This window comes from Halichoeres trimaculatus, unplaced genomic scaffold (assembly GCF_033239565.1).
Source record: "Halichoeres trimaculatus isolate MK-OKI-2021-1 unplaced genomic scaffold, fHalTri1.1 fHalTri1_scaffold_12, whole genome shotgun sequence".
Taxonomy (NCBI): domain Eukaryota; kingdom Metazoa; phylum Chordata; class Actinopteri; order Labriformes; family Labridae; genus Halichoeres; species Halichoeres trimaculatus.
The window spans coordinates 9214404-9240571 of record NW_027437190.1 but is presented as its reverse complement, the minus strand read 5'-3'; the positions used below and the strand labels follow the sequence as shown (position 1 = coordinate 9240571).

The following is a 26168-nucleotide window of genomic DNA, read 5'->3' as shown; positions in this document are numbered from 1 at the left end:
TCTTGGTGCAGCAAGATGCATTTATCATTCTTCCCTCTTTGACTTGTTGATCTCACTTCTCCTGGACACTGAAGTTTTCTCCCACAGCCCCTCAAACGCACACTCAGAGCATGCAGAGATGGAGCTGACACATATGGACAGGTATCTTCCCTGTGCTCAGGTAGACTTCAAAGATGGATGTCCATTAGGAAAGGGAAGGGTTTAGAAACTGGAAATACTTTAAGTGGGAAACTTGGGAATTAATTGGAATGAATTTTTAGGAGATGTTTGTGAATCTTAATAACTGAGTCTAACTGTCATGAATAATGACATAAATACTTGCCATAAGCAAAAAAATAAATAAAAAAAAAGCAAATATGCCTGATGCAGTATTTTTAAATAATTCACAACAGTTTTATGAACTGTAAAACTTTAATGGTTTCTATTACAGAAACACAAAAACAATGAATGGTGATTTTTTTTTTTTTTCTATTTTTTTTTTTTTGAGGAAAAGATTGAGGTATTTACAATAGCCTAGTCATATTCCGTATGTCCTCTGACAACCCTTAAAAAGTCCCATTCACAAATGCCAAAATATAAAGTTTAGCTTCTCTTCAGGCTGTGCTTCCTTGTCATCAAAGACCTGGACCTCATGGTATTCATTCTCTGCTGTCTCAAAACCTTCAATGTCAATGTCAAAATGGTTTCTTTCACAGAACAAAATAAATATGAATGATGAAAAGTAAAATGATTTTTGGTTAAAAAAAAAAAAAAAAGAAAAGAAACATTGAAATTAGGCGGCAACAAAACTCTGAAAAGTTCCAATATTCCTGAGCTAAAATTCCCATGGAAATTTCCAGGAAACTTTCCTAAAATTTTCTGATAATTTTCCATCCTTTGCAACCCTAGGAGAGGGTAAAGCAAGTCTCAACTTACTGATCACTTGGATGAAACATTTTCCAATGGTCCAGAAATTATTGTAAAGGACCACAGTCCAACATTTGGGAATACAAATAAGAAAACTTAACAACACAGGGTTCAGTACAGATATTTAAACTGTTACAGTACAAGAAAAGATCAATAAGTTGTCATCATCACTAAGGTGGTTGTACATCAGAAAAGCCTGTCAGAGTTTTACAGCTCAAAAAAGTTCACTGGCTAACATGTGGTCTGTTTCAAACAGCTGCAGTGTTTGTATCTTGCTTGTATTTGTGTACTTGTGTATGTAGGTATACTGATATGAGTTATCTCAGTCTAAAAACAAAACTCAGTCTAAAAACAGAAACTATGTATGTGAATATGTAGGTGTGACTTTGTTCTTTAGGAATTGTCTGAAACATTTTGTAACTGTGTGTTTAAAGATGATATAAAGCTGATATTGATCTAAAGTCATGACAGACAGAACTTTAAACAGATTGATTCCTCGTTATACTAGAGTGAATGAATCATGCTCTTCGTTATGAAACGTCACTGTCCCAGACAGAAAACACACAGCAGGGAGTCATGCTTCAAGTTCAAAGAAAACTGTGGATTTTGTTATAAGCTCTAGGACAATGAAAATGATGAAGTGTGTGTTTGTGTTCTCAGGGCATGGCGTTCTCTCTGGAGGAGCGTCTCCAGCTGGGGACCCACGGCCTTCTACCTCCCTGCTTCATCAACCAGGACGTCCAGCTGCTCCGGGTGCTCAAGAACTATGAAATGCAGAAAGATGACCTGGACAGGTGAGGCTGACGCACAGACCAACACTATGACATAATATCTTTCAACTTCACAACACTCCCATTGAACTCACCCTGAGGATCCTCTGCTCCTGCTCACTGAGATCCCACTGTACATCTGGAAGCCCTCAGAACACCAGAGATTAGCCATCAGAGATCCACATCCATCTCCTAACACCACATATTTCACTAAACAAATCCCCCCAGTCTACTCCCATTTCTCCCTCTCCTCCCTGCTCTCCTTCCTGAGTGTTTTAATGACCTCCGCAGTGACCAAATGAAAACTCCAGTCTGGTTTTGCACGCTTCATTAGACACTTAGGAGTCATAGCTGTTGGCATTATGTAAGGAGTCTGCCTCACTTTGATCCAAAGCTCTGGCCTCACGCTGAAGTCAAGCTTCAGCTCAGTCACTGCTTTGAATTAAACGCAGAAGCTGAATGTTATCTGTCTGTGAAATTACTTCTCACTACAGTCAGCCGTTCCATCAGCTGTCAATCCCAATGTCAAGGATGACTGAGCTGCAAGTGAGACACGACTTAGAGTTAACGGGAATTGTAACATAATAAAAACACTGCATCATGTATAAAGCAGTCATTATGAGCTTTTTTCTAGCCGTTCCCATGCCCCACCAGTGTCACTGACAATCTGTCTCTGGGCCTTGTGTGCTCTCCAGCTTGGGCCCTGGTCCCGTGGATTAAGGACTGCTATTTGCCTGCCATTTCTCAGTCCTGCAGTGTTTATTCAGTCTGTTCCCCAACTCTGGATCCTTCCCTGGCATTCACTGTTGGACGCTGGCATTTACTTTTTACAACCATAACTTTCCCTTGGTCCTATTCTATTTTAGACAGAGCATTTTGACTACTGTGTTTCCTTTCAGCACATTTTTTGTGTTCTTCTATTATTGTGATGGATAATGGCAAAGAAAATAGCCCAGTCAACACAAGCATCCGTGGTTTGAGATGATGGAGGAACTACAGATCCTTCTCTGACTTTGTTGTCATCAGAGGGAATAAATGTTCAAAGGTTTGTCAGCTGAAACACTGCAGTGTTTTAAATGAAACACTTAACAGTAAACCTCATATCCAGGACGTTGTTTGAGAGCAGCAGCAGGCTTAAAATGGGCCTGACAGAGCAGAGTTGGAGGATCACTCATGCTAAAATAGATTACGATAGCGTTAGATTATATCCAAGGTGCCGTTACGACTTAAAAGGAGAGTCTGCACTCAGTAAGTCTGCAGAGATCCTGCTTTATAAAGCAGTGTGTACTGTAAATATTCCTGTTTCCTGGGTGTGGGTTGTGCTTACCCCTTTTAAGGTGAAGAATAAAGAACTGGTCCCCATGTTTGCCAGCATGAAGTCTCACGATAGCACTCATAGCAGTGGTTGGAGCCTTTCTCTCCAAGGGGCTATATAACAAAATACCTTATATACAAAATCCATAAGAGGTGTAAAAGCAGATATCACACTGGAGTGCTACACCAAGTGAAAATAGATGAAGCATTAGCTGAGTGGAGACTTTTTTTTTATTTTTTGTTTTTGTTGTCTCAGTTAAAAAATTCAGCTTGAACTCTGCTACCAATGTAGTGCTGCTGCAAGTGAGTAAAGTTATTAGACATGGACAAAAGTGGTGTTACAGAAGATGATCCTTACTCCAAGTCAAGTAAAAGGACAAAACTCTTTCTGTGGACTCTGTGTTTCTCAAAATTTGCCAAACTAGGACAAGTCGAGTGACAAAAGACAAACTTTAAAATTATAAATAGACACCAGACCAGGAGCTGGTTGTAGTTCTTTCCAATGCACGTATAAAACTAATCTGTAATTTATTAAATTTATTGTTGTTGTTACCCATAATTTTCCAAAAGTTACGGAAAATAATTAGGGCCACAGGAAAAAAAACTTTTTTTTTCTGAGATTTAAGTCAGAATTCTGAACTCAGAAGAAAGTCAGAATTCCAAACAATAAAAAATAAAATAAAAAGGAAAAAAACAAAAGGTAGAGTTCTGACTTTATTCTCAGATTTATTACTTTTCTTTCAGAAAAAAAATGAATCAAAAAAAGTTTGGACTTTTGTTTCAGTGGCCCTTATCCTTTTCTGTAAAATGTGTTGTTTACAAGAAAACTGAAAAATTAATTATTATTCTTTGATTGCTGCATCGCTGTTATTTATCGTCATTGCTGAACAGAAACATATGTTTTAGTGGTTTTATGTTATTCTTGGTTAATATCTGACTAATTAGAGAATTCCAGTGTACTGCATCAAATTTGGAAATAAAAAAAATACATTCTTTTTAAAATTCCTCACTCCTGTTCAAATGGTGAAACTAAGGAAACTCAAAGAGAAAATGTAGTCTGAGTTAAAACACTTCATGATGCTTGGTGGTTTCTTTGTTATTGTGACAGGTGGTCTGACAAATTTGTTAAGTACTGTACACCTAGTAAACCCTGATATAAGATAGGGTGACCAAGCGTCCTCTTTTGCCCGGACATGTCCACTTTTTACGTCCTGTCCGGGGTGTCCGGGCGGGTTTAATAAATTCACGAAAATGTCCGGTGTTCACTGATTTTCATAGGACCATTACGCGCGTCCGCAAATTGACCGGCGCTTGCAAACAATACTATCATGCGCATCACTTACCGAGAGGCTGCCTTGTGGGCAGGTCTGCTCTGCGCGTGCACACACACACGGAGAGTGAGAGGATCAGAGAAAAGGCGAGAGAGAGAGGCATAGACGGAGAGCGGAGAAGACGGGGCTGTTTAGACAGCGGAGCTGTATTGCACGGAAGATGCCTAAGCGTAAGTGCAGCTTCATAGATGAACTGCAAAAAAAATCCCGACATACCGTCCCGATCGGGACAAGCGGGAGGCGGAGTGTACCGTGTGCAAAGCTGGCACATATGTCTCAGTGTCCAATAAAGGTGCTGGAGATCTCAAAGCTCACATGGACACCGAAAAACATGACATGACAGGGCATGTTTGGCATTTCATATTGTAAAGCACCACAACAGCTACACGTCCATGGATTGCACCAGTGCCTTGCTAAAAAGACATTTCCTGACTCTGACATTGCTAAAAAGTTTAGGAGTGCTGGCACCAATGCCCGGTACCTGGCAATCGGTAACGGTACTCAACAGTACAAATTTTCGGTACTTTTTTGTAGTTATGTGGTAAAAAAATTCAATTTCTTTAACAATATTATATATATATTTTTCAATTTAACATATATATCCTTCAGTATATACCCTTGCAATGCTGTGTTCATGTCCATCATGGAAAATCGACTATTCTTTCACTTCCTCACAGTCACAAGGATGTGTTCAGGTACCCAAACGTGGTACCTTTTGATTTTACATGAATCGGTACTCGGTACTTTTGACAGAATTCGGTCGGTACCTTTTGAAGTACCTGATTCGGTACCCATCTCTAGGTGTAATAGCCCCCCATTCTGTTGAAGTCACTCATGAAGCACTCAAAAAAATCCAGTACTGTGGTGTTTCCACAGACGGGAGTAACCATGGAGCAGTGAAAATGTTAAGAATATAAGAAGCCTGTCTGAATTTGTGCCTTGAGGCCAGTGCCGTTGTCCTCTTTTTTTGTAAATCAAAATATGGTCACCCTATATAAGAGGAACAGCAAACTGGAGAGCTATACCATCTCAGACACAACCAGGGTCCACAAAGTCTGCAGGAAGTTTTGGGGAACCAGGACAACCTGATGAGAAGAAGGCTTCACTGAAACCAGACAATCAGGAACTGCCAGACTTGCTACTGCACAAGCAATTTTTACCTTACCACCAAACCTCATGGTATTCCTCAGCTGATATTGAGTCATCAGTTTCACAGAAATGTTCAATGTGTGGTTGAAAACTGATACAAAACAATTAGAAAAAAAAACTATGAGTTAGGACTTTTCTGTTTCATTTCCAGATTCCAGAAGTTGAATTTAATATCTATATCCATATTACATGTGTTGACCTGGAAGATCCATGACAAAGTTGACTGAAACTCCACGCTGTGAGGCAAACAGAAACCCTCCGTGTGATGAATTGCATGTGGCAGAAACTAATTTGGTCCACCAATATGAAAACAGTTTTCTTCAGGAGTAACTGTCACCACCGTGTATTGTGCAGCTGCTTTGCCTTAACCTATAGCAGAGAGGGCGTGCATGCTTTTTATCCCCTTAACAAGAGGCACCTTGTGCTCCTGGCCTTACGGAAACTTCTCTGATTAGAAGTAGAGCCCTTTCTGGCGAGCTCTACTTAATTTGGGTCATATGCAAACTCTCAGTCAATCCTGGTCAATCAGAACAAAGAGCTTGTGTAGAGTATCAGGAGGCGGGTTTTTTATTCTGTGTATTTTTCCAATCATTTGGAACAGGAGCAAAACAAATCTGTGGGAGTAATCACTGTACATGTGAGCAGGGTCTTTCTTTTTATGCACTCGTAGCTTTGCTTTCTCTGGCTTTTTCCTGGATTGTATTTGCCCACCAGACCAATTCACAAATGCAAATTAGCCTGGAAGCTCTCAGTCCTTCACGATTTAGGAGGACTATTATCAACAAGCTAACCATAATGCTTTAGGATTTGCCTTCAGGGATCTACAAAAGTGTGAGGCTGCCGGGGGCTGTTAGGTGAGCTAAGTGGCTCTGACTCTGACATCATTTGGCTTCAGTTCATCAGATGTGGACGGTGGTCAAGGTGGGATTTAGTGTCCAGCAGTATTAGTATGGACAAACACACTCAGTCTTTTTTATCGGAATCTTTCACTCACAGTTTCTGCCTTCAGAGCCTCCACTCTTGCCTGGTCCATCTCAGTCAAACACACAAGATTTAACATCTGACTTTGATAAACCAACCTCAGGACAGCAGGTATGAGTCCTCAGGATGTGAAAGAGTAACACGCTGTGCTTTGCTCCCTGTGTCTCACAGATATGTGTTTCTGATGGGGCTCCAGGACCGAAACGAGAAGCTCTTCTATCGGGTGCTGACGTCAGACATCGAGAGGTTCATGCCCATCATTTACACTCCCACTGTGGGCCTGGCCTGCCAGCAGTATGGACTCATATTTAGAAGACCAAGGTAAGAGACTTTTACAGCGCTGAGCTGCAGAAAGTAAAATGTAAGTCGAAGTTTAAATCAATAATAGCTCTTGGCAGATCTGCTGAAGGGAAGTGGGCGTAACTGTTCTCTCTCAGCTCGCCAATCTTCCACCACTTGGTTATTAGGTGTTTTACGACATTGGCAGTTTCACTGTTTTTGTTGCTGCATTTTCATAAACTGCTGGCTGTGTGGTACAATTATTTCACTTCTTCAGGCTTTTTTTCCTCGCATAAATAAAAATAAACACTCAGGAAAGAGCTTCCTGATTGAAGGTTCACAACATAACAGCTCATATATACATCTCAGCCAAGCTGATGTAAATGGGCCGCCATTCTCTGTGAGAGAAACTGACTGTTGAACCCAAACACCAGGAACAAGTGTTTCCATTGATTCAGATTTTCACAATCTTATTTTGTGTGAACACTCAGATGATTTATTCTAAAGCACTTTTTAAGCTACAAGTGTTAAAGTGTTTCACATGGACAGCAAACTGAAGAACCAGAAGCGGAGATAAAGCAAAGATAAGATGAACGATTCAATCAGAAGACTATGTAAATGAAGACTGAAGTTAAATTAGTCAAAAACATTTCATTAAAAGTTTGTTTTTGCTGACACTGACTGAATAATCTTACCTGTCCTTCTCAGGCAGTCCTCTGACAACAAATGCTCTGTCACCTTTGGTTTGGAGAGCTTAGCATGCAGAACACGAAACACCCCTATACAAGGGTTTCAATCAGCTGTTGGCACATGCAGGACTTAGAGATCATGAAACAGGGAGAAAAGCCATAGAATAGGGTGAATGATCATACAGAAACAATGTGTCTCCAAAGACATACACCAAAGAACAAAACAAATGGATGGAAAAGGCACTGCCGAAGCTGAGCTAAAAGATCTGAAACAACTGTATCAACCACAACCTCACTGCCAATGTAAAGTCGAAACCCACAAAACCAGAAAACTACTGCATAAGATTATTAGGTGCAAACCATGACCTTTTAACTGAGTTAAACAGCTCAGTTCTTCAACCCATAGAGCCCAGCGTACCACTTAGTTTTGATTGGAGGTAGATTTGTACCAGATAAAATAAACTGATCATTCATTTTGCAAATAAAATCTGGAGTTTACGCTTATATTGGGTTTTCAACAAGTACCAGAGCGCTGTTTCATCCCCTTCCTGTTGCAGAAATCCAGTATAAAGAGTAAACAACAAAAACATTACATTCCACAGTGTGGTTGTTTACGTTGCTAGACATAAGTCATATGAACATTTGGGATATGAGGGTTGTATTGATGTAAAGCAAATGTTTTGTGCAAAAAAAATGGCACTTAAACATGTAAAACTGTAAGTATATGCTCTGGCAGACTTGATTTGAAAGGTGATAAAGGGTTAAAATGGAGAATAAAACCTGACACTGAGCTTATTTAAACAGGAAATCTTAGTTTGATATCTTGGAGTAATATTAAACTTACTATGGCATACACTAAAGGCCTGTCTGGCTGAGCTCCATGGATTTTCTGAGCCCTACATCAGTCAGAGTTATCTAATTCTACCATCAGTTTCCCAGCTTACTGGGGGTCATAGCTGGACTCAGCAGTAGGGGTGGGTACCTTTCACGTTTGAAATTGTACAGTACCAATGCTTGGTACCTGGCAAACGGTACCAATTTCCGGTACTTTTTTGGCTTATGTGATAAAAAACATTGATTTGTTCAATAACAAAATCTTACAGTTTTTCAATTTAACAAATTTATTTCTCATTGTACAAGCTTGCAATGCTGTGTTCATGTCCAGCATGTAAAATCACCTACTCTTACATATCCTCACAGTCACAAGGATGTGTTTAGGTACCTAAACATGGTACCTTTTGATTTTACCTTGATCAGTACTCGATACTACATAAGGAATTTGGTCGACATCCCCTGAACACCACTCTTCTCCCCAGAGTTCACTCTTCATCTCCCATGTCAAAGTCCAAGAAAAGTCATCAATGATCACCCAACCGTAGCAGGTCATTGATTTGACTTATCTTAACTTTTATCCCAACTATCCTGAAGCTACATTTAGCAGTGGTTACTTTAGTAAAGCTTTCTGTCCATCAGGACTCTTTCTTAAAGAAAACGTGTGTTAGTGTTGGTCTTTAAAATCCTGAGTTTGGAGATTGCTTTAGTTTTTTCAGCCTGAGTTAGGTTAGATATCTCAGCTCGAGGTAAATCCCTGTACTCTGCTGAAGCCAGTCCAGGATCCACCCAGGATCTGGATCTGCTCTGAGCAGTCAGACATTGATTGGTTTCCTCTCCTCCTCTACTGTAAACACACTTTCACTCTCTCTCTCACACACACACACACCTTTCTGCTCGTGTCTGTTTCCTCTCAAACGGTTCATCAGGTCCAAGTCTCCGTCTATCTGACAGCAGCACTCCCTGAGCAGCAACTAACAGATAATATGTCGATACTGCTTTTATTCCTGGTGCTGCACTCTGTTTGCTTTGGCCTTACAGCTCTCTGGACACAGGTGGTTACCAGGGCTGGGTTTGTTTTGAGTTTAAGAGTGATAGGAGGAGACCACCCTGGTTAGCAGCCCTCCATACTCTCGAGTTGAATTACTACAGTGAGCTATGATCACTGACTCCTCCCAGGGTTTAAGTGGACACATAGTATAAGCTTGTAATCCTCGTGCCTTTCTACTCTGGATAGTCATCACTGTTAGCCACTAAGAGTCCTGCCACCGACTGGAATCTGTTTACTCCTTTGATTGTTTTAACAAGATTTGTCAGTCCGTCTCTTCTCTCACTGAGGTTTCATTGATGGCTTTATTCTTGTTACCATTCACAACTGTTTCTGATTAGCTGTGAAACCACACTTTTCCTAAATGTGTCCAGGCATGTTTTTTTCTCAATGCATACTTTGGGTGCATTTGAAATAATTGGAAACAAAAGTTCTGTCATGCAGATTACTTTTGTTACTCAACTGTTTCTCCATCCCTGCAGAACTATGTGGAAAATATTCCTCGCATGCTTTCCTTTCTCTCTCACGATGAGCTGGCTGGAGGAGTCCCACTCCCTCAGCCCAACAGCTCAGTGTACTCAGACCTGCTGAGGCCCTGAAGCTGAGGGTTTGACCTCTACACAAGAGATGAGGGAAGAGATGAAACTCTACACTGTTTCTTCTTTTTGTCTCTATTCTTTGGTAAAGCTAATAGTTTGGTTCTAGGATTGTTCAAGGAAGAAAGTATTTAATTTTTTTACGGCATCAAACTCAACTATTTCAGAGACTTCATTAAAGATTTTCATAAAACTAATGTTAACATGCATGGCCATAAGATCAATGAGGAGCAAATGACTGCAGGCCAGTCAGCAGAGTGGAGGACTTGGATCCACAGCCTTGTTAAAACTTGTGTGTAGAACCTTTCTGATGCTGAAGTCTACGCTAAAGCTAATGTGGAACAAAAGACCTGTGATTTGTTCCCCTGAGCAGGATCTCGTTTCCTACAACATTTTTGTGATTGCCACATATCGGTTTGCATTCCACCTCTTCCACCATGCCTCTTCTCTTCTTTCTTGAAAAGCATGATTGGATAGCGGAGACGGTCAGAGCTGCTGTCCCTGCAGCAGGTCAATGGACAGCGGGGTGCATCGGAGGACACGAAGCGTGTCACCGTGTGGGCCAGCTCCCGGGACAGATTTAATCTGTTCCTTTGTCATTAATAGGAGAACAAAATGAAGAGACAGTTACACAGCTGGCTTATCCATTCAGAATACTTTTGATCCACCACTCTCTCACACTCCTGGTTTGTCATCGCCAAATAGCAGAACCTTTGGTGATATACTGTATACTCTCCTGGTGTCTCCGCCTCATCCACTTTACAATAATGTACTTCGTCATTTTAGATCACATTAAAAATAAAGACTAAAGCAGAGAAATATGGGAAATCACAGGTAAATCCTGAGTGACAAACATTTATTTTGTCTCTTTTTTTTTGTCTTTTCTCTCCCTCTTTTCTTTGAATTAAATGAAATGAGAGAACCAGATATACTCAGTATCAGATGTTAAGGCTGTTTATTGTTTCATTGTAAGATGTGCATCAAACTTCCAGCTGCTGTCAGGTTAACTTTCCATTATGACAAACGGCTTTAATCAGACATCAGATGTGACGGGAGAGTTAATATAGATATAAATGTATATGCTGGTTCAGACTGTTACAATAAATAGTGATTGCTGTGATTGTTTACTGCATTAAAATGTGGCTGACACTCTGGAAACCTGCCTCTGAGGCTTTGATGACGTGCGCACATGTGCGCCTGTCACCAAATTACAGCTGCGGAGCGTGCACCCTGCTTTGCGCCGAGGATAGACCAGGTTGGAGCTGGCGAGCTTTCAGCGCACTTTTTTGGCACGAAATTGTCACTGCGCCAACATGAATCGACTGACACCTCCCCCTGGTGCGCCGTCAACTCCCCCTGGCACGCCGTCACACCCATCTCTGCGCAAACGGTCGACCAAATTGTCAAATTGGCAGCGCACGGTTGTGTGCTGCACGAAATTAGCACTGCGCAGGCTGCGCCAGGCTTGCACCCCCTGCGCTGCGCCACGAAATTAGAGCCCTCAGTCACATTAACCAGTGATCACTGGATGTCTCTGTGTAAACACAATTGTCTTGCAATTGCAATACAACCACACCATGCAATGATGCATTGATTGGACATTTTTACACGTATCCCTGTATATTTCCTGATGTGTAACAATCATTTACTTTAGAAATAATGCAAACAGAAAGTGATTTTAACAGAATGAGCCTTCTAGAGCTACCTCTTACCACAAAGTCAAGATTTAAGACCACACTGGTGAAGCTGTTTATAATTTAATTGAATAATAAAGGTAAAAATCATGGAGTACAGCATATATTTATTTGATTCTTGAATCAGGGCAGTGGTAAGGTTTGGTTTTCATTGTTAATAAGGACTCTTGACTGTATATAGAGTGGACAGCGTGGCTTTGCCGTTTCCTATTGTACGGTTTTGAAGCCAAAACACCCCCATCACAGCGCAGCCATTGGTAGCTGTTTTACAGCCAGAGTCTCCGCAGTAGAGACTGTTAGGGATTCTGAGTGGAGCCGAGTAACAAAAACAATTATTTCTTTTTTTGTTTTGAGAGTCTAATCTCTTCTTGGGTCTCCCTCTGGACATATTTTACAAACCTGAAAAAATACCCAAGATCGTCAGCTGTCAATTATCATTAAATGTGACGTAAAACCTCTCATAGCTAATGAAAGCAAAACATTTTTTGAAACCAGAGGTCTTGGATACAAGGCAGCCCAAGAATATCTTCAAATCACCACAACAATCAATGTGAGAAGCATTTCTATGAGGTGTATTACATTTTTGAAGTTTGAAGGACTGGGGAGATGGATCTTTTGACCTATACTGCAGCCAGCCACAAGGGGGAGCAGATTTTGTGGCCACTGCACTTAAAGCAGAGCAAGAAGACATCTACTTTTTTCAGTCTATTATATGGATGTTTTCAAAATAGGAAGTAAAGAAACCTTAGAAAGTTACAAAAGGAATGCAAACATATATGGTTAGGAGTTGAAATTCTGCAGCTAATGCTGTTTAGAAAAACAATCCAGCTTGGAAAACAAAAAACCTTCCGCAGGACAGTGGTAATCTGCCTCAAACTGTTTGGCTCCGGTGATCTATTTTCTTTTCTTTAAGTAGAATTATTGGATCATAATTTCAACCAGCGTGAATTAATCTCATGAAAGATGTCTTGCTACATTCTCCTCAGCCTCAGCTCTGCTTTGTTTTTCTACTCAATGCCCCCATACATGACTGAGATCAGAGTTAACTAATTACTTAAATGCATGCAGATAGTATCATATGAGAGTGTGGATATTGTATCCCTAATGTGAAGTACGTTTCTGAGTTCTTGTTAATTTGATGCAAAAAAAATGTACTTGCCGCCATCCTTTTGGAAATAGCAGTGAAGGATTATGGTCCACGTGTGTATGTGCGTGTCATCCAGCAGGACCACCACAGCAGCAGATTAAGGCTCTAATCACTGCTCTCAGGTAGACTTTCTGACTATAAAGGCTTTCTGTATGGGAGCAGCAGCCTCTGCTTGTCTTGCCTGACTTTACCCGCTAATCTGCCTCTCAGAGACTAAACACTTCGACACCAGGCTCTGCACCAGAGGCCAAAGGTCAGGGCCCATTAAATGTCAAAACACGGCTGATTCACTGATCTTTAGACGGGGCAGAGGAAGGAAAGAGAGCAGGAAAAAAGGAACACATTCACATCATCAGAAGATTAGTCGACGTGCTTACTTTTACTGGTTTGTCAGCCCATGAGAGGACACAGAGTTCAGCAGAGAAAGTTCTGCCTTCACACAAGTTTGTTTCTGTTTGAACCATAAATGCAGGTTGTGTACTTTGTTTGACAGATGAAAGCACTCGGCTGTGATAGATGATAATCTTCTGTTGCTGAAAAATGATACCCAGTATCTTATGAATGTAATTAGCTTTAATTTGCTCATTTGTCATGCCCTCTGTGGTCCTCAGCTTTAGAGTCCAAATAAACTCGTTATGAAGTTAGAGTCGGACTATTCAAAGAGCCCTCCAGTTAAGTGACACCTACCAATCCATCCTGCTGATGGAGACTGATGATCATTGGTAGCCCATTAGAGGATTCTGGGTTCAAGGGTCAAAGGTCAGCAGCTCGACTACTTGAGCTGTCTGCCAGAAGCTGGAAAGTAAGACGCAGACATTCCTTATCTCCTGAGAGCAGTGAGCAGATGTTTTTCTTCCTCTTCTGACATGTCAGCCTCAGGTTATTCCAGTCAGTGTATCTCTTTATGTGATTAAAGCTGCTCAGATAAGGGTGAGTTGTAGTGTTCTGCTGGGGTCTCAGACTCTTGTACTGCTGCACTACCAATCTGTTAATGTCTGGTGACAAATTTTTGTTGACTTTTTCCCTGTCTCATGTGTCCACTGATTGACTCTGTAACCTGTTGTTAAGTGAGATACACTTGTGATGAAGCTGTGAACTGGACTGAGAGCTGGCTGGCTGTTTTGCTGGTTAGCATATTGGGGTTGGCTGTCTGCCACACAGAAGAGCCACTTAATAAGATACCAAACAACACAACCTATTTACACTCTCATCTAGAGCCCGACCGATTTGGGATTTTTGGGGCCGATGCTGATACCGATGCTGATACCGATGCTGATACCGATACTGGGGACAAAAAAAAGCCGATATCCGATATATTGACCGATATATCAGCTGATATATATATATGTACTAAATTTATTGATATACACAGGATATATATTGTATATAATCACAAATCATTGTAATACCCATATGATTCAAGACAGAGACAGAACACTATTAAATTAAAACAAGGAACTTAAATTATTAAACTGTCAACATAAGAACTGTAGTGTAAACCAGTGATACATAACAACAAGCTGTAAACACAATAATAAATAAAGAAGTCAAACTGTAAACACAGTAAGTATAAAAAAAGTCAAACTGTAAACACACAATGAGCAACTTGCAAGACGCTAAAATGCCGTATTATAGTCTTACATTAGATAATGGTGGACGTGTGAATTAACAGTAGCATTTATCTCTGTTTATCTCACAAAAAGGCAACTAACACAATGTTAAAACGTCATTCTATAGTCTTACATTACATAATGGTGGACGGAGGGGGCGGGCACTCGGGCAGTGTGCAGCCCAACACACAGACACACAGGAACAGGAGGGACAGAATCTCCGTGGAGCAAAAATTTCTAGAATTGGCTACATTTTGGCCGATATCGATTAATCGGCGACAAGCATAATTGGCCCGATTAATGACTGACCTGACCGATTAATCAGTTGGGCTATACTCCCATCTTCTTTTGCCATGTTTTAGTTAGAAGTGTTGTTTTCAGTAACTGATTTGACACTACTTTTGTTAAATATGTGGGATTTTAGATACATTCTATTGAAACATGGTATGTAGTGTTATCAGTAAGACACCAGAGTGCTGGATTAGTTTGGGGTTAAGTATGTTCCTCAAGGGTGACTCACTTAAAGAAAGAGGGATAAGTGCTGCTCTTGAGCTCACCCGGTCCAGATTTACTCTTCCTGTTTGTATTTTTAGAAGTTAGCTGAATCAACTTCAAGTTTATTTTATGTCACCCAGTGTAAAAATGTGACTACTTGTATTAGACTCTTGTTTTTAGACAACAAAGGTACTCATGGTACACAGGAAAAGTAAAGCTGCAATGGTTCGACAGTTTCATTCAGCAAACGCTTTTGTCCAAAGTGATTTACAACACAAGCAAGAATTTAGACAGAAGGAAAAACCTAGTTAGTGCGACAAAGTATTACAAGTTATTTGGCTGCAGGTGCTGCTATGAAGCGCATGAAGATTTTTTCCCCATGTAGAATACTGTATCCATAACTAACCAAGGTTTATTACTGCAACAATATAGTTTAACCTTCAACAACATTCAATGATCAGTGCGAAATATTCATTAAGAGCCGAGTCTTAGACCTACTGACTCATTCTACCCCTGAGGACGAAGAGGAGAAGGATCAGCTTATGGCCTACCTGTTCCCTGAACAGATAAGTCTTCAGACATTTCAGTAGAAAGGGACTCTGCAGATTGTATAGAGTTAGAAAATTCGTTCCACCATTTGGGAACAACAGAGAAGAAGAGTCTGGCTAGAGATTTAGAGCCGTGCTGGGCTGGGAGCACCAGGTGTCTCTTACAAGCAGAGGTTAGTGGGTGAGAAGGAGTGTAGAGCTGGATGAGGGACCTCAGGTAGGCAGGAGCTGTTCTTGTCATTTTTTTTGTAAGCCAGAAGAAGAGCTTTGAATTTGATTGGAGCTGCTACTGGAAGCCAGTGAAGAGAGATTAATAACGGGGTGACGTGCTGTTTTGGGCTGGTTAAAGACCAAATGTGCTGCTGCTGCATTCTGGGTAACCTGCAGAGTTTTAGATGTGCATGCAGGGAGGCCTGCTCATGGTGTTATCTATTTATTTATTTATTTATTTATTTATTTATTAAATTTATTTCATAATCAAATCAAGGCATGTTCTAACCTTCAAAGGTTTCACAGTTTTAGCACATTGAAGAGTTAACTCAACATGTGGACCAGCGGGGTCAGGCAGTTTTGTTTGGACCGTAGCACAAAATGAAATCATTTTTATTAATGTCACAATGCATAACCACATTTATATTCACCCTATCATTATGAGTGCACTGCGGGAGGATAAAACCACTCAGAAACACAGAGCTAGCTGACATTTAAACCCGGAACATGGACTGGAGTATGACCTTGAACACAGCCCTCATTAGATCCTGTAAGGCTGTCCTTACATTAAACCAGAGGGCGAGCTGAAGGTGGTTGTAGAGACATAATGAAAGGCATCAGCTGAAGCAGCCTCTGCCACCTCTGGGGTGGCACATACTGGATGATGAAGCGTTCCAGCCCTGTAGATTAGAGGTATTTGAGCTGTGATCTCAGCCCTTCAGGCCCACACACAGTGGTACACTACATGTGTGAGAGAAAGATGACTTATTTTGGATTGATGAGCATCCAGAGGAAGAAGAAAAAAGTCCTCCCATGTGGATCAGTGATCAACAAAACAACTGAACTATGATGACCTGAGGAAAACCGTGAATACTAAACAACCAACTTCCACATTGCAGAAATCCAGAGAGACTTTGTTTCCTGATTGTGACTAATTGTATGACATCTTCTGATATATTTGTTTATTGCCTTTGTTCCTGCTGGGTGACTGTGTGAGTGGAGCTCTGGATGTGCCTCAGACAAACATGAGGAGCTTTGGGTAAGTAGTGAGGAGAGAACTGGCTTCATTTAGCTATGATCTCAGGAGGAACGTGGCGAACACTTGGGATTGATGCTAATATTAATTTTGGACTTTGCGGCGCTTGTTTAAAAATATACAGAGCTCATGTGGGAGGAAGTTTTAGTGCCAGTGAAAGCAAAGAAACTTAATTGCACAGTGGACTACAGCTTCTCTTTCTGCAGTCCCTCTGTGTTTAATGGCTGAAATGTTGTAGCAAATACCCCAAATAAATCCAGCACAGTCGTACTGTTCACTTCGAAATTAATCAATCAAAATAATAATGTTCAAGCAATCTATCTAAACTACCTGGATGGTTTATCTGTGACATGCAAAGCCAAGTATAGTAAAAAAGGCTTTGCTTCCCTTAACTGAAAGAGGCCTAGAGGAAGCTTTAGCTGTTAGCACAAAGCCCTACTTGCTCCTTAAAGACTTTCTGCCATCATCACTCCTTTGTAACTTTATACTGTTCTTAGTAGCTCTGCAATCTCCAGTTGTGTGATTCTAAGTTGTGTTAAAGTGTTGTGACATGCCTCACTCTGTCCTGCCATCTCTGCTGGCTCAAAGTCACCCTGTCTCACCTCTGTACCGTCTCTGCTATTGCAGAAACAGTGGTCCCACTCTGACACGTATGTGACATTTATTTTACAAGGACAAAAATGTCTCACCATGAACTGCCAACATGAAAAGGTCTTAAGATTTTCTCATACCACCGCTAAAATTTTATAGGCTTGACTTTTGTTACTCAAGTTAAAATGAATAGAACAACTAGTTTTACATGTGTCCATGATAATTTTTCATGTCTCCAGAGTGCTTTAAGTCCAGCTGACACAACCCTTACATTTTGTTGTTGAAGCTGTGTGAAAATGAAGTCACTTTGATGCAAACACACTAACAGCAAGATGGCAGTGTCCTGCTTCAGGGCCACAGACTCTAAAGCCGCGTTTCCACCAAGCAGACAGGTTCCGTTCGTCTCGGTATGGTGCGCATTTTGTGGTGTCTCCACTGACTTTTCCTGGGACAGATCCCCAAATAACCGAGACGAGCCGTCCCATTTTTTGGGACCCTTTCGTATGGGTGCCAGACTGAACCGATCCGTTCTCGGAAGGTGGAGCTACAACACTGCAGACTGTTGATTGGGCAAAAGAACCGTCACCCTGTGACAGCGGCTGTATTTTCTCTTGGCAGCACACAGAGAGGACGAAATGCTGGATGCTCTTTGTTTACTGTGTTGCGTTTTTCCTCTTCATTGGATTCATTAGCAGAATGAACTGTGTCACGCTGCCATGGCGTCACTCTATTGTTTAACAGCTGCAGCTTTCGACATCCAGCTTACGCGCCGCCTACCACGAGAGGGCACAGTTTTGCTGTGGAAACACAAACGGGATCAGGCTTAACTGTACCAAATTGTGCCAAACTGTACTGAACCGAACCAAACTGCTTGGTGGAAACGCGGCTTAACAGCCACTCACATTGGCTTTTCTGAGTGGTCTAACTCAACCAGCAACTAAGGACACGTCTGCCCTTCACCATGGCCTGATGAAAAAAGCAACCAGACAAACGTTTAACACAAAAAGCTGCACCAATAATATTTACATTGTAGGATACATACTGAACTTTGGTTCTCTGGCACAGAGAAAATTGCCAGCTCTATTCTTCAATTGATAAATGTGTATAATTTTTCCCTTTTAGCTTTCCCTTCGGATGCAGTTCAGTGCTTCATATTAAAAACAGAATGACTGGAGCGCAGATGGCCTAGTGGTTAAGGTCTGGCTCCATGAGGTTTGCCCTCACGCAGGTGGCCCAGGTTTGAATCCAGTCTGTGGCCTCTTTCCTTCATGTCACTCCCCACTCTTCCTCTGTTTCCTGCTCTATCTACTGCCATCTCTACTATCTATAATTAAAGGCATAAAAGCCCCAAAAATAGCTCAACAAAAAAAACAAACAAAAAAAAAAAAAAAAAAAACAGAAAAAAAGAATGACTTAAACACACCACAGTTTTTCTGTTGGCTACATCTCATGTTAAAGTGGCTCTCGGCTGTGGTGTCTGGTGACACAGCATTGACTTGTTAGCGTACGGGTTTTAGTGGTAGTGGACAGCTCGCTTCACTTTCAGAGCATAAAAATAGTGAAAAAGTACTATCAGCACTGTCCCAAAGTTGCTGAAGAAATGCAGTTTGTAACAGTGCATGTCAGAGATACTTCATGGTTAAAACAGTTGCATCACAGGTAGTGAAGAGCTGAATGACAAGTTACCAGCACAGCAGTCAACTTTTTAACTTTTACCAGGCTCAATGCTATAGTGGGCTGCAGGGATGGCATCTTATCACTTCAGTCTGTCTTGTTGAAAACAAAAAGTCTTTGGAGATGGCAAAGCTGTAAAAGATGTGTTTGTGAAGTGCCATCGTCCCAGTGTCAGAGGTCCTACTGAGACAGAAACATACATTTAATTTCACTTACACCTCAATGAACTGATTTCAGTAGCCTTTATCTGCGTGTGTGTGTGTGTGTGTGTGTGTGTGTGTGTGTGTGTGTGTGTGTGTGTGTGTGTGTGTGTGTGTGTGTGTGTGTGTGTGTAACCAAAATAGTACTAGTGGATCTTGGCAGACTTGTATCTCTAAAGTAAATCTTGGTTTAAAAGAGGTAAAGAGGTTTGACACCCTTGGTTTTGACACGTGGTTTTGGTATCACAGTTCATAAACAGTAACGTTCCCAGTCTAGTCATTCATTTTTTGCTGCCTGGGAGACTTCTAGGAATTTTTACCCACAAGTGATAGTAATTTTATGTCATGTGACCTGTTTTTTAGTCGGAACCTTCACAGGATGATGTTTGTCTTTGTGATAAATTAAAACCCATTTAAGAGGTTAAATTAGCTTGCACTAGGTCTTATATTGTATCAGATTTGGTCATTTTGTAATTGTTAACATTTTCTGCTGCAGTTCATGAGTAATGCAGAAATGAAACAGCATTACGATGGCGAATGTTGACACTTTAGTTACTTTAACTTGTTCCCTCAATTTAGATTTCTTCCTCTGTAGAAGCAGCGCTAAACAATCATGAGTCTGTTAAAATGATCCTATTGAAGCCCTCAGGTTTCTAAAGGTCATTTGACCCATGCCTAGTGGATCACAGCAGCACACAACAAGAGTCTTTGGTCAGGGTTGGCCTGCCAGCTCACGGTCAGTCAAAAGCTTGCACAGTCCTCCAGAAAATTTAGATGAAAAGGAACATTTCTCCTACGTCCACAAAGATGGATTTCCCCTTTAATACTGTGATTTTGGTTTGACTCTGCTGGAGCTGCTGAATGATGCATTAATATAAGCTCTTAAATCCACACTAAGCTCAAATTATAGAGTAGATCTGTTTGGCTGCTGTCCTTACACCGTCTCCACAGGGCAAATTTCAGTGTGGTGGTAATATTTCAACAACCAGCTCTGGAAAATACGACGTGCTGATGATCCCATGAAGCGTATTTGATACTCAGAGTGAATCACACCAAGCCTGGTCCATAGTTTTAAGACCAACCCAAAGGTATCTTTGCAATGCACTGCAGGAAATTAAATCAACATATGTTACATAGGTCAGGGATGAGGGTGGATACTCGAGGGTGGGATTTCACAGTGCATTGGAAGTGAGAAGAAGAGTTATAGGTCCTCAGTGTTAAGTGTGTGTGTATGAATACTTCACCTAAACTTTGAGTGAAACAATCGCTGGCACATCTTTTGGTAATACTGGTGTGGGTGTGGCTTTCTTCTGCTCTCTATGAGAGACTGTGGTTGAGCTGTAAAACCCAGCAGTGGAAGGAGTTAGTGGCTTAAACACCGTATGGGTCAATGTATGTGGGACACTTCCCTCTCTTTGTGCTAGTGTGCTCCATTTGTTTTAATGATGTTATCTTTTCTACCAGAGTACAGCTGTTAGGGGCCCCGCGAATCCACACAGGGGCCACTAATTGAAACAAAGCTATATCATTTCTTCACTGCTCCAGTCAAGGCTGAAATGTCAGGGTATGACTCTGGGTGCCAAAGCACATGTTTGAGGTGGCTTTACAAAAGCTGGTGTAGGAGGGTTGCCAGCGTCTCAGAAGACTTGTTTCATGGAGTTGGCTTCATTCCTGTGTGACTTGGAGCAGCCAGATGGGAATGTGTGACGTAACAAGGCATGTGTGTTTAATGCATGTGTGCAGATGAAGAAAATGGAAAGTCACACATACTGCCACATTCTTGGAGAGCAATGACCAATTTTAGGCAGTCATCCTATCATTACACCTTTCCCTTAACTGGCATGTCTCCCAGTAGCCTTTGCTACACACAGACACACAGTTAAGTGGTTCAGTAGTTGCTTTAGATGAATGTTTTTCCAAAATCACCACCTCTATATAAAATTGCTGGGATTTTTTATACACTAGAGTTCATTTTACGTGAGTATCAAGGCAAGACTGACTACTCAGAGCATGTAAGGAAAGGTATGTCAGTCATTTCTTAGATCCATGATTGGGCTGAATGGAAACTCCAAACCTAAATTTCCCACTATCACACTCCAACACTTTGGCACATCAGAACCAGGGTGTAATACTCACATTGTGGTTCAATGAAATGATGCAGAGCTTACGAGAAATGAAAAAGCACCCCAATCAGATCCAGTAATGCCACTTCCAAAGAAACTCAGTAATGGGTAAGACTGTGTAGGCTGTGTGGATTAGCAAAGATGACAGAGCTTTACTGTTGCAGTCAGAGAGACCTCAATGGATCATCTGATTTTATAAAGTTTATCTTTGTGTAAGCTAGTGTTAAAGTACAATATACAGTTTACTTTTCTTCAAAACCCTGACATGGGGGTGAGACACAGACATGTTACATTTGGAAAATGTAAGTTCTCGTGTCTACGGTAGACTTTAGCTTTGCATTAGGCTAAAACCATGGAAACAACTTGTTTGTCTCTGTCCAAAAGAAAACCTCAGAAGCCTACAGATGATAATTTCCATTTTAAAAACCAACATGGTAAAAAAAAAAAAAAAAAATCCCACATAAAATGAAAGGCTTAACTGCCAGGTTCCTTGTACTTAAGATCTTACTACAAATCTATTCTTATCCTCACCTCATTGCTGGAATCTTATTTAGCGAAGAGCAACACTAAACTTCTCTCCGAAATCTTTTTTTTTTCTTTTTTTGTTAAAACTGACTAGTTTTTCACCTCACATTATAAGTTAGGTAATATTGTGGTTAACACGGACCCAATTCATTTGAAAGGAATCATTATATCATCCTTTGCTTTTGTGTTTCTTTGTCATTTATTTAGTGTTTACAGAAATATATCTAGACAGGTATCTGACAGATTTACAGCGACTTTTGTGTTTGCAGACAGATTTATTTGTTGCTGGCTTTGAAAAAGATGTATTGCTATCATTAACCTTTTTTTCTTTCCTCTTTTACTTTATGGAATTCTCCTCTTTATGTCGTTGTGGATGTTGCCATGAATTTTCATTATAAAATTTTGCACGTTTGCCGAACTGTAAATAATTCCTTGAGATGTTGTGATGATAATTTACAAACTGAGATTTGTGTACATATATGAGCAAAGCTGAATAAAATTGCTAAAAAAAAAAAGACTACGTGGCTTTTCAACCACTACATGAAAGTCTATTTGACCCACTGAAAACCGCATTACTTATCAAAATATTTGCATCATGAAAACCATTAATTCTGTTTATTAGCTCTAAGGACTTGCTGTCTCTTCTCTGAACTCAAAAGAACATTTTTAGATGCTTTTAAATCAGCACACGTATCTTAGCCAAGCAGACCAGTAAAACATCTCTTAAACTGGGTCAGCCTCATGTTGACATGAGACACTCCTCACTGCTGATAAGAGCTGAGTCAACAGAGAAAACATTAATCACTATTAAACTGTACTTTTCATGTATGTGCTGAAACAACAACATACCTCAGTAAAAGAAACCTTTAGGATGTGAAAACAATACCTCTGAAGGGCGCTGCCTCTTTTTGCTGTTTAAGTCCTCCCGCTGCTTTACTTATGCCTGTGGTAAGAAAATATTAATTTGTCTTTGCTTTGACAGCTTCACCAGCTCTGAGCTCAGATCAGCTTTGGCTCTGAGTGCATGTAACCCTGACACGTGTTTGACCCAACGTTAGAGCTGAGATCTAGATGATTTCCATCTGCACTCAGGGTGAGAAATCACTGAAACAGTTTCAAATCTGTCAACAAAAACTAAAAGCACAACTTGATTTAATTAATTTTAACACAGAGTTAAACTCGACAGGGAATTAAGACCAGAACATTTCAACAGCTGACTGACATACTCTGCATGACAAAGACAAAAACAGAGATTTAAACATGTGTGCTTTAATCCAAAGTATTTATTTCATTTCAAACCAATGCAATAAGTTATGAGGACAATAAAGACACTACTAACCACAAACTCAGTTAACATATTGATTGGAGATTTTAGCAGGTAGTTATACAAAAAAGAGTAAGGTGTGCTGGGACCCTGTTTCTTTCTGTATACTTCATAAATAGATAAATAGATTTTTTTTAAATGAGTAGGACTCTTTTCTAATCCTCTGACAGCTTTATCAGCTTTGTAGCTAGAAAAATATATAGAGACCATTGTCTACTATTCATTTTTTTTAATAAATTTAGAAGTTGAAGTTAGACATGCATATTTTTGAGCACTTATACAACGAGCAGTCCCAGAAAACCAGCTCCACCTACAAAATGTACGATCCCTGCTAACTGTGATGAATTGAACATATATGAGCACTAAAATAATAACTTCATTGTTCTTTCTCAAGCATATCTGATTCCAGCCTCTGCACTGTTATAACACTATATATCAATATGCATGAAAAATGTGATTTATGAAGAGCATATTTTGGCAGAGCAGGCTGGGTTTTAAGGCAGATCTCTGAACCATCCTGCTGTTTAACAGCATTCAAATATCTCCCTCTATGGAGTTACCATCTGAGAAGACATTTTGCACCTTTATTTCATATAAAATCCAGAGGTTATGTGAAATAGAAACAATATTTTCTTTTTCACACAGCCTCAGGAAAATTCCTGTTTCAACAGTTTGTGAAGATGTAATCAGTTAAAAACACGCCAGGTCTTTGAATTCATTGAACACTAGATGATGTAACTGTAAGAAAATTGTTTTGAGGTGTTAGAGACTAAATATTGTCGCTCCGTGTGACCTCTGACACTTCTGCAGGGACAGGAGTTGTTGCCCTCATAGAACCTTCAACTTTGACTCTCTTTTGTCTCTTGTAATGCCAGACCCTACGGGGTTTGATTTTGACGTCAACATTACATCAGTGAGCGTCACATATCAGGTTCCCCCTTTCTTTAGAGAGTTGAAAAATGTCCCCTAAAGGCAAGTTTTGTCTCAGGAGGGTAAACTGCAAAAGCTTGTGTCAATATGGATATATCACAAACAGAAACTCAATATGAGTCATGAAGAATAAACTGAACCTTCATCAATCAGCTGAAAAACCTCAGTCCAAAAAAGAAATGATAATAGAAGACTGTGTGGTAGTTATTTGAACAGTACAGTTAAGATGTTTTACTTCTTCTTCTCTTGTCACATCAAATAAAGGGGCACTAACTTCAGAAGAGAACATGCTGCTGTGTAGCAATGTCTTTTCAGGAAAAAGAGCTCATCTATTCTATCACTTTGAATTGAAAGCCTAATAAAAAAGTTAGGTCTGAAGTTAACTTTTAAAACCCACAGAACATAACTTGCTTTTTTATAAAATGTCAAAGATCCCTTGGAACAGTGCAAATCAGAGTTGAACAGATTCTTGTATGGACATGATGCAGCCACTCATGACTGTGAAAACTTTAATGACTCGTGCTCAAGGTCAGTACATTGTTTCTCCACAGTCCTTTTTCTCTCTGCAAACCTGTGACAGAACCCTGCAGGAGCCTGTAAATCAGTCTGATTCTGACTGACTTTAAAGACAAAAACCATGTTTGAGTTACTTTTATTTGGCATGTGCTTCATTTTTATAGTTTGACCCTCGTTCTATCTGTAACAATGAATGAAGAGGAGTTTATAACCTCATCTGTGGCTAAACTCCAGGGGGAGCTCTGAGTCTTTTAGCTTCACAGTCAGCTAATACTTGTGATGACCACATTAGTAGAGAATCTGTAGCATTGACCATAATCATCTCTGTCCTTCAATCTATGTCATAATAAGTAACTGTGATAAACAGATTCTTACTTTTACTCTAACCACTTTGGTTCAGATGTTTCTGTCTTTAATTATTTAAATGCTTTCCCTCAATCCAGCTTTTAAAGTTCCTCCTATACAAAATAAAATATGAGCTGTCTCTATCAGTGACCAATATCTAGAGCAGGGGTGTCAAACTTATTTTCCGAGAGCCACATTAGCGTAATGGTTTCCCTTATAGGGCCAGGTATAACTGTAAGACAGTAGCTAAATGTAACTTAATGTAGCTAAATGTAATATAAAATAAATGCAACTACTGCTTCAAAAATGGACTGTCTGAATAAGACTTTGCAGCCATAATAAAGCTAGCTTTCACTGCCGCATTGTTTTTGGTTGTATCTTTCTTGAAAACATCCTGCTGTGATTGCAGTATCATTTTAAATCTCTTTGTTGTTTTGAAGCCTCAGTTTGGTATACTTGGCTCCACGTTTGGTGTCAAATGCCGATGTAGATTGTACTCTTCGAAAACCGCCACGGCCTCATAACACAAAAGACATTAGGGTTTTTCTCTGTGAAGCACAGACATATATCGGCCTTCCCATCTTTTTTGAAGCAGTCTTCATCTTCATCAACTTTTCTCTTCCTGGACATTTTGGGATCATTGTTTTATTTCTCAATTCAACTAGTTTGGAAAATGGGGTTGATGTAAAAACACTGTTATTGGTAGGTATTATGGGAAACGCAGTTTATGCTCAATGCATCCTTTGACTTATCTCTTATATTACAATCAGACCTTTTAAGCTTTCATGGGCCACTGAAAATGGCATGGAAGGCCACATTTGGCCTGCGGGCCTTGAGTTTGACACATGTGAACATTTTACAGTATTAGTAGTAGAATATTGCCTCAGATATGTTATACATTAACAGATAACAGATTGTCTTATAGTTTTGAAACGATCTCCGGACAACTGGAGACTCTTAGAGTATCTCTCCATCTATTTTATTGTGGACTCCAGCAGTCTGCCTCTTTCCTCCCCAGACACACTACAATGGAACACACATTTTTCAGTAAATGTCAAACAGATTACAATGAACCATGATTCACTGTTGTCTATACAGTGCTCAATGATTTTACAATGCTACCGTAACCTCCCTCTCATCGCCAACATCCTTTCTGTCTGTTTCCCGTGAAAGCATGACGACTGGAATTTCAAGGGATGTAAAGTTTTCTTGTACATACTCTAGTCTGGACAGTGTTTGCTAACATAAACCAACGTTTGCAAATTAACACATTTCCTCTACAGTTGAACGCCAAGCCAGATCCGTT

At 40.3% G+C, this 26168-nt stretch overlaps 1 protein-coding gene across 1 annotated transcript in view; it reads left to right on the top strand.

Annotated features, from left to right (window-relative positions):
- The window catches only part of me1 (malic enzyme 1, NADP(+)-dependent, cytosolic), a 117196-nt gene that overhangs the window by 47511 nt on the left and 43517 nt on the right, over window positions 1–26168 (top strand). Inside the window, exons 2-3 of the mRNA XM_074683631.1 lie at window positions 1567–1700; window positions 6623–6772. Of these exons, the coding sequence (XP_074539732.1) occupies window positions 1567–1700; window positions 6623–6772 (284 nt within the window). The remainder of the gene's footprint in view (window positions 1–1566; window positions 1701–6622; window positions 6773–26168) is intronic.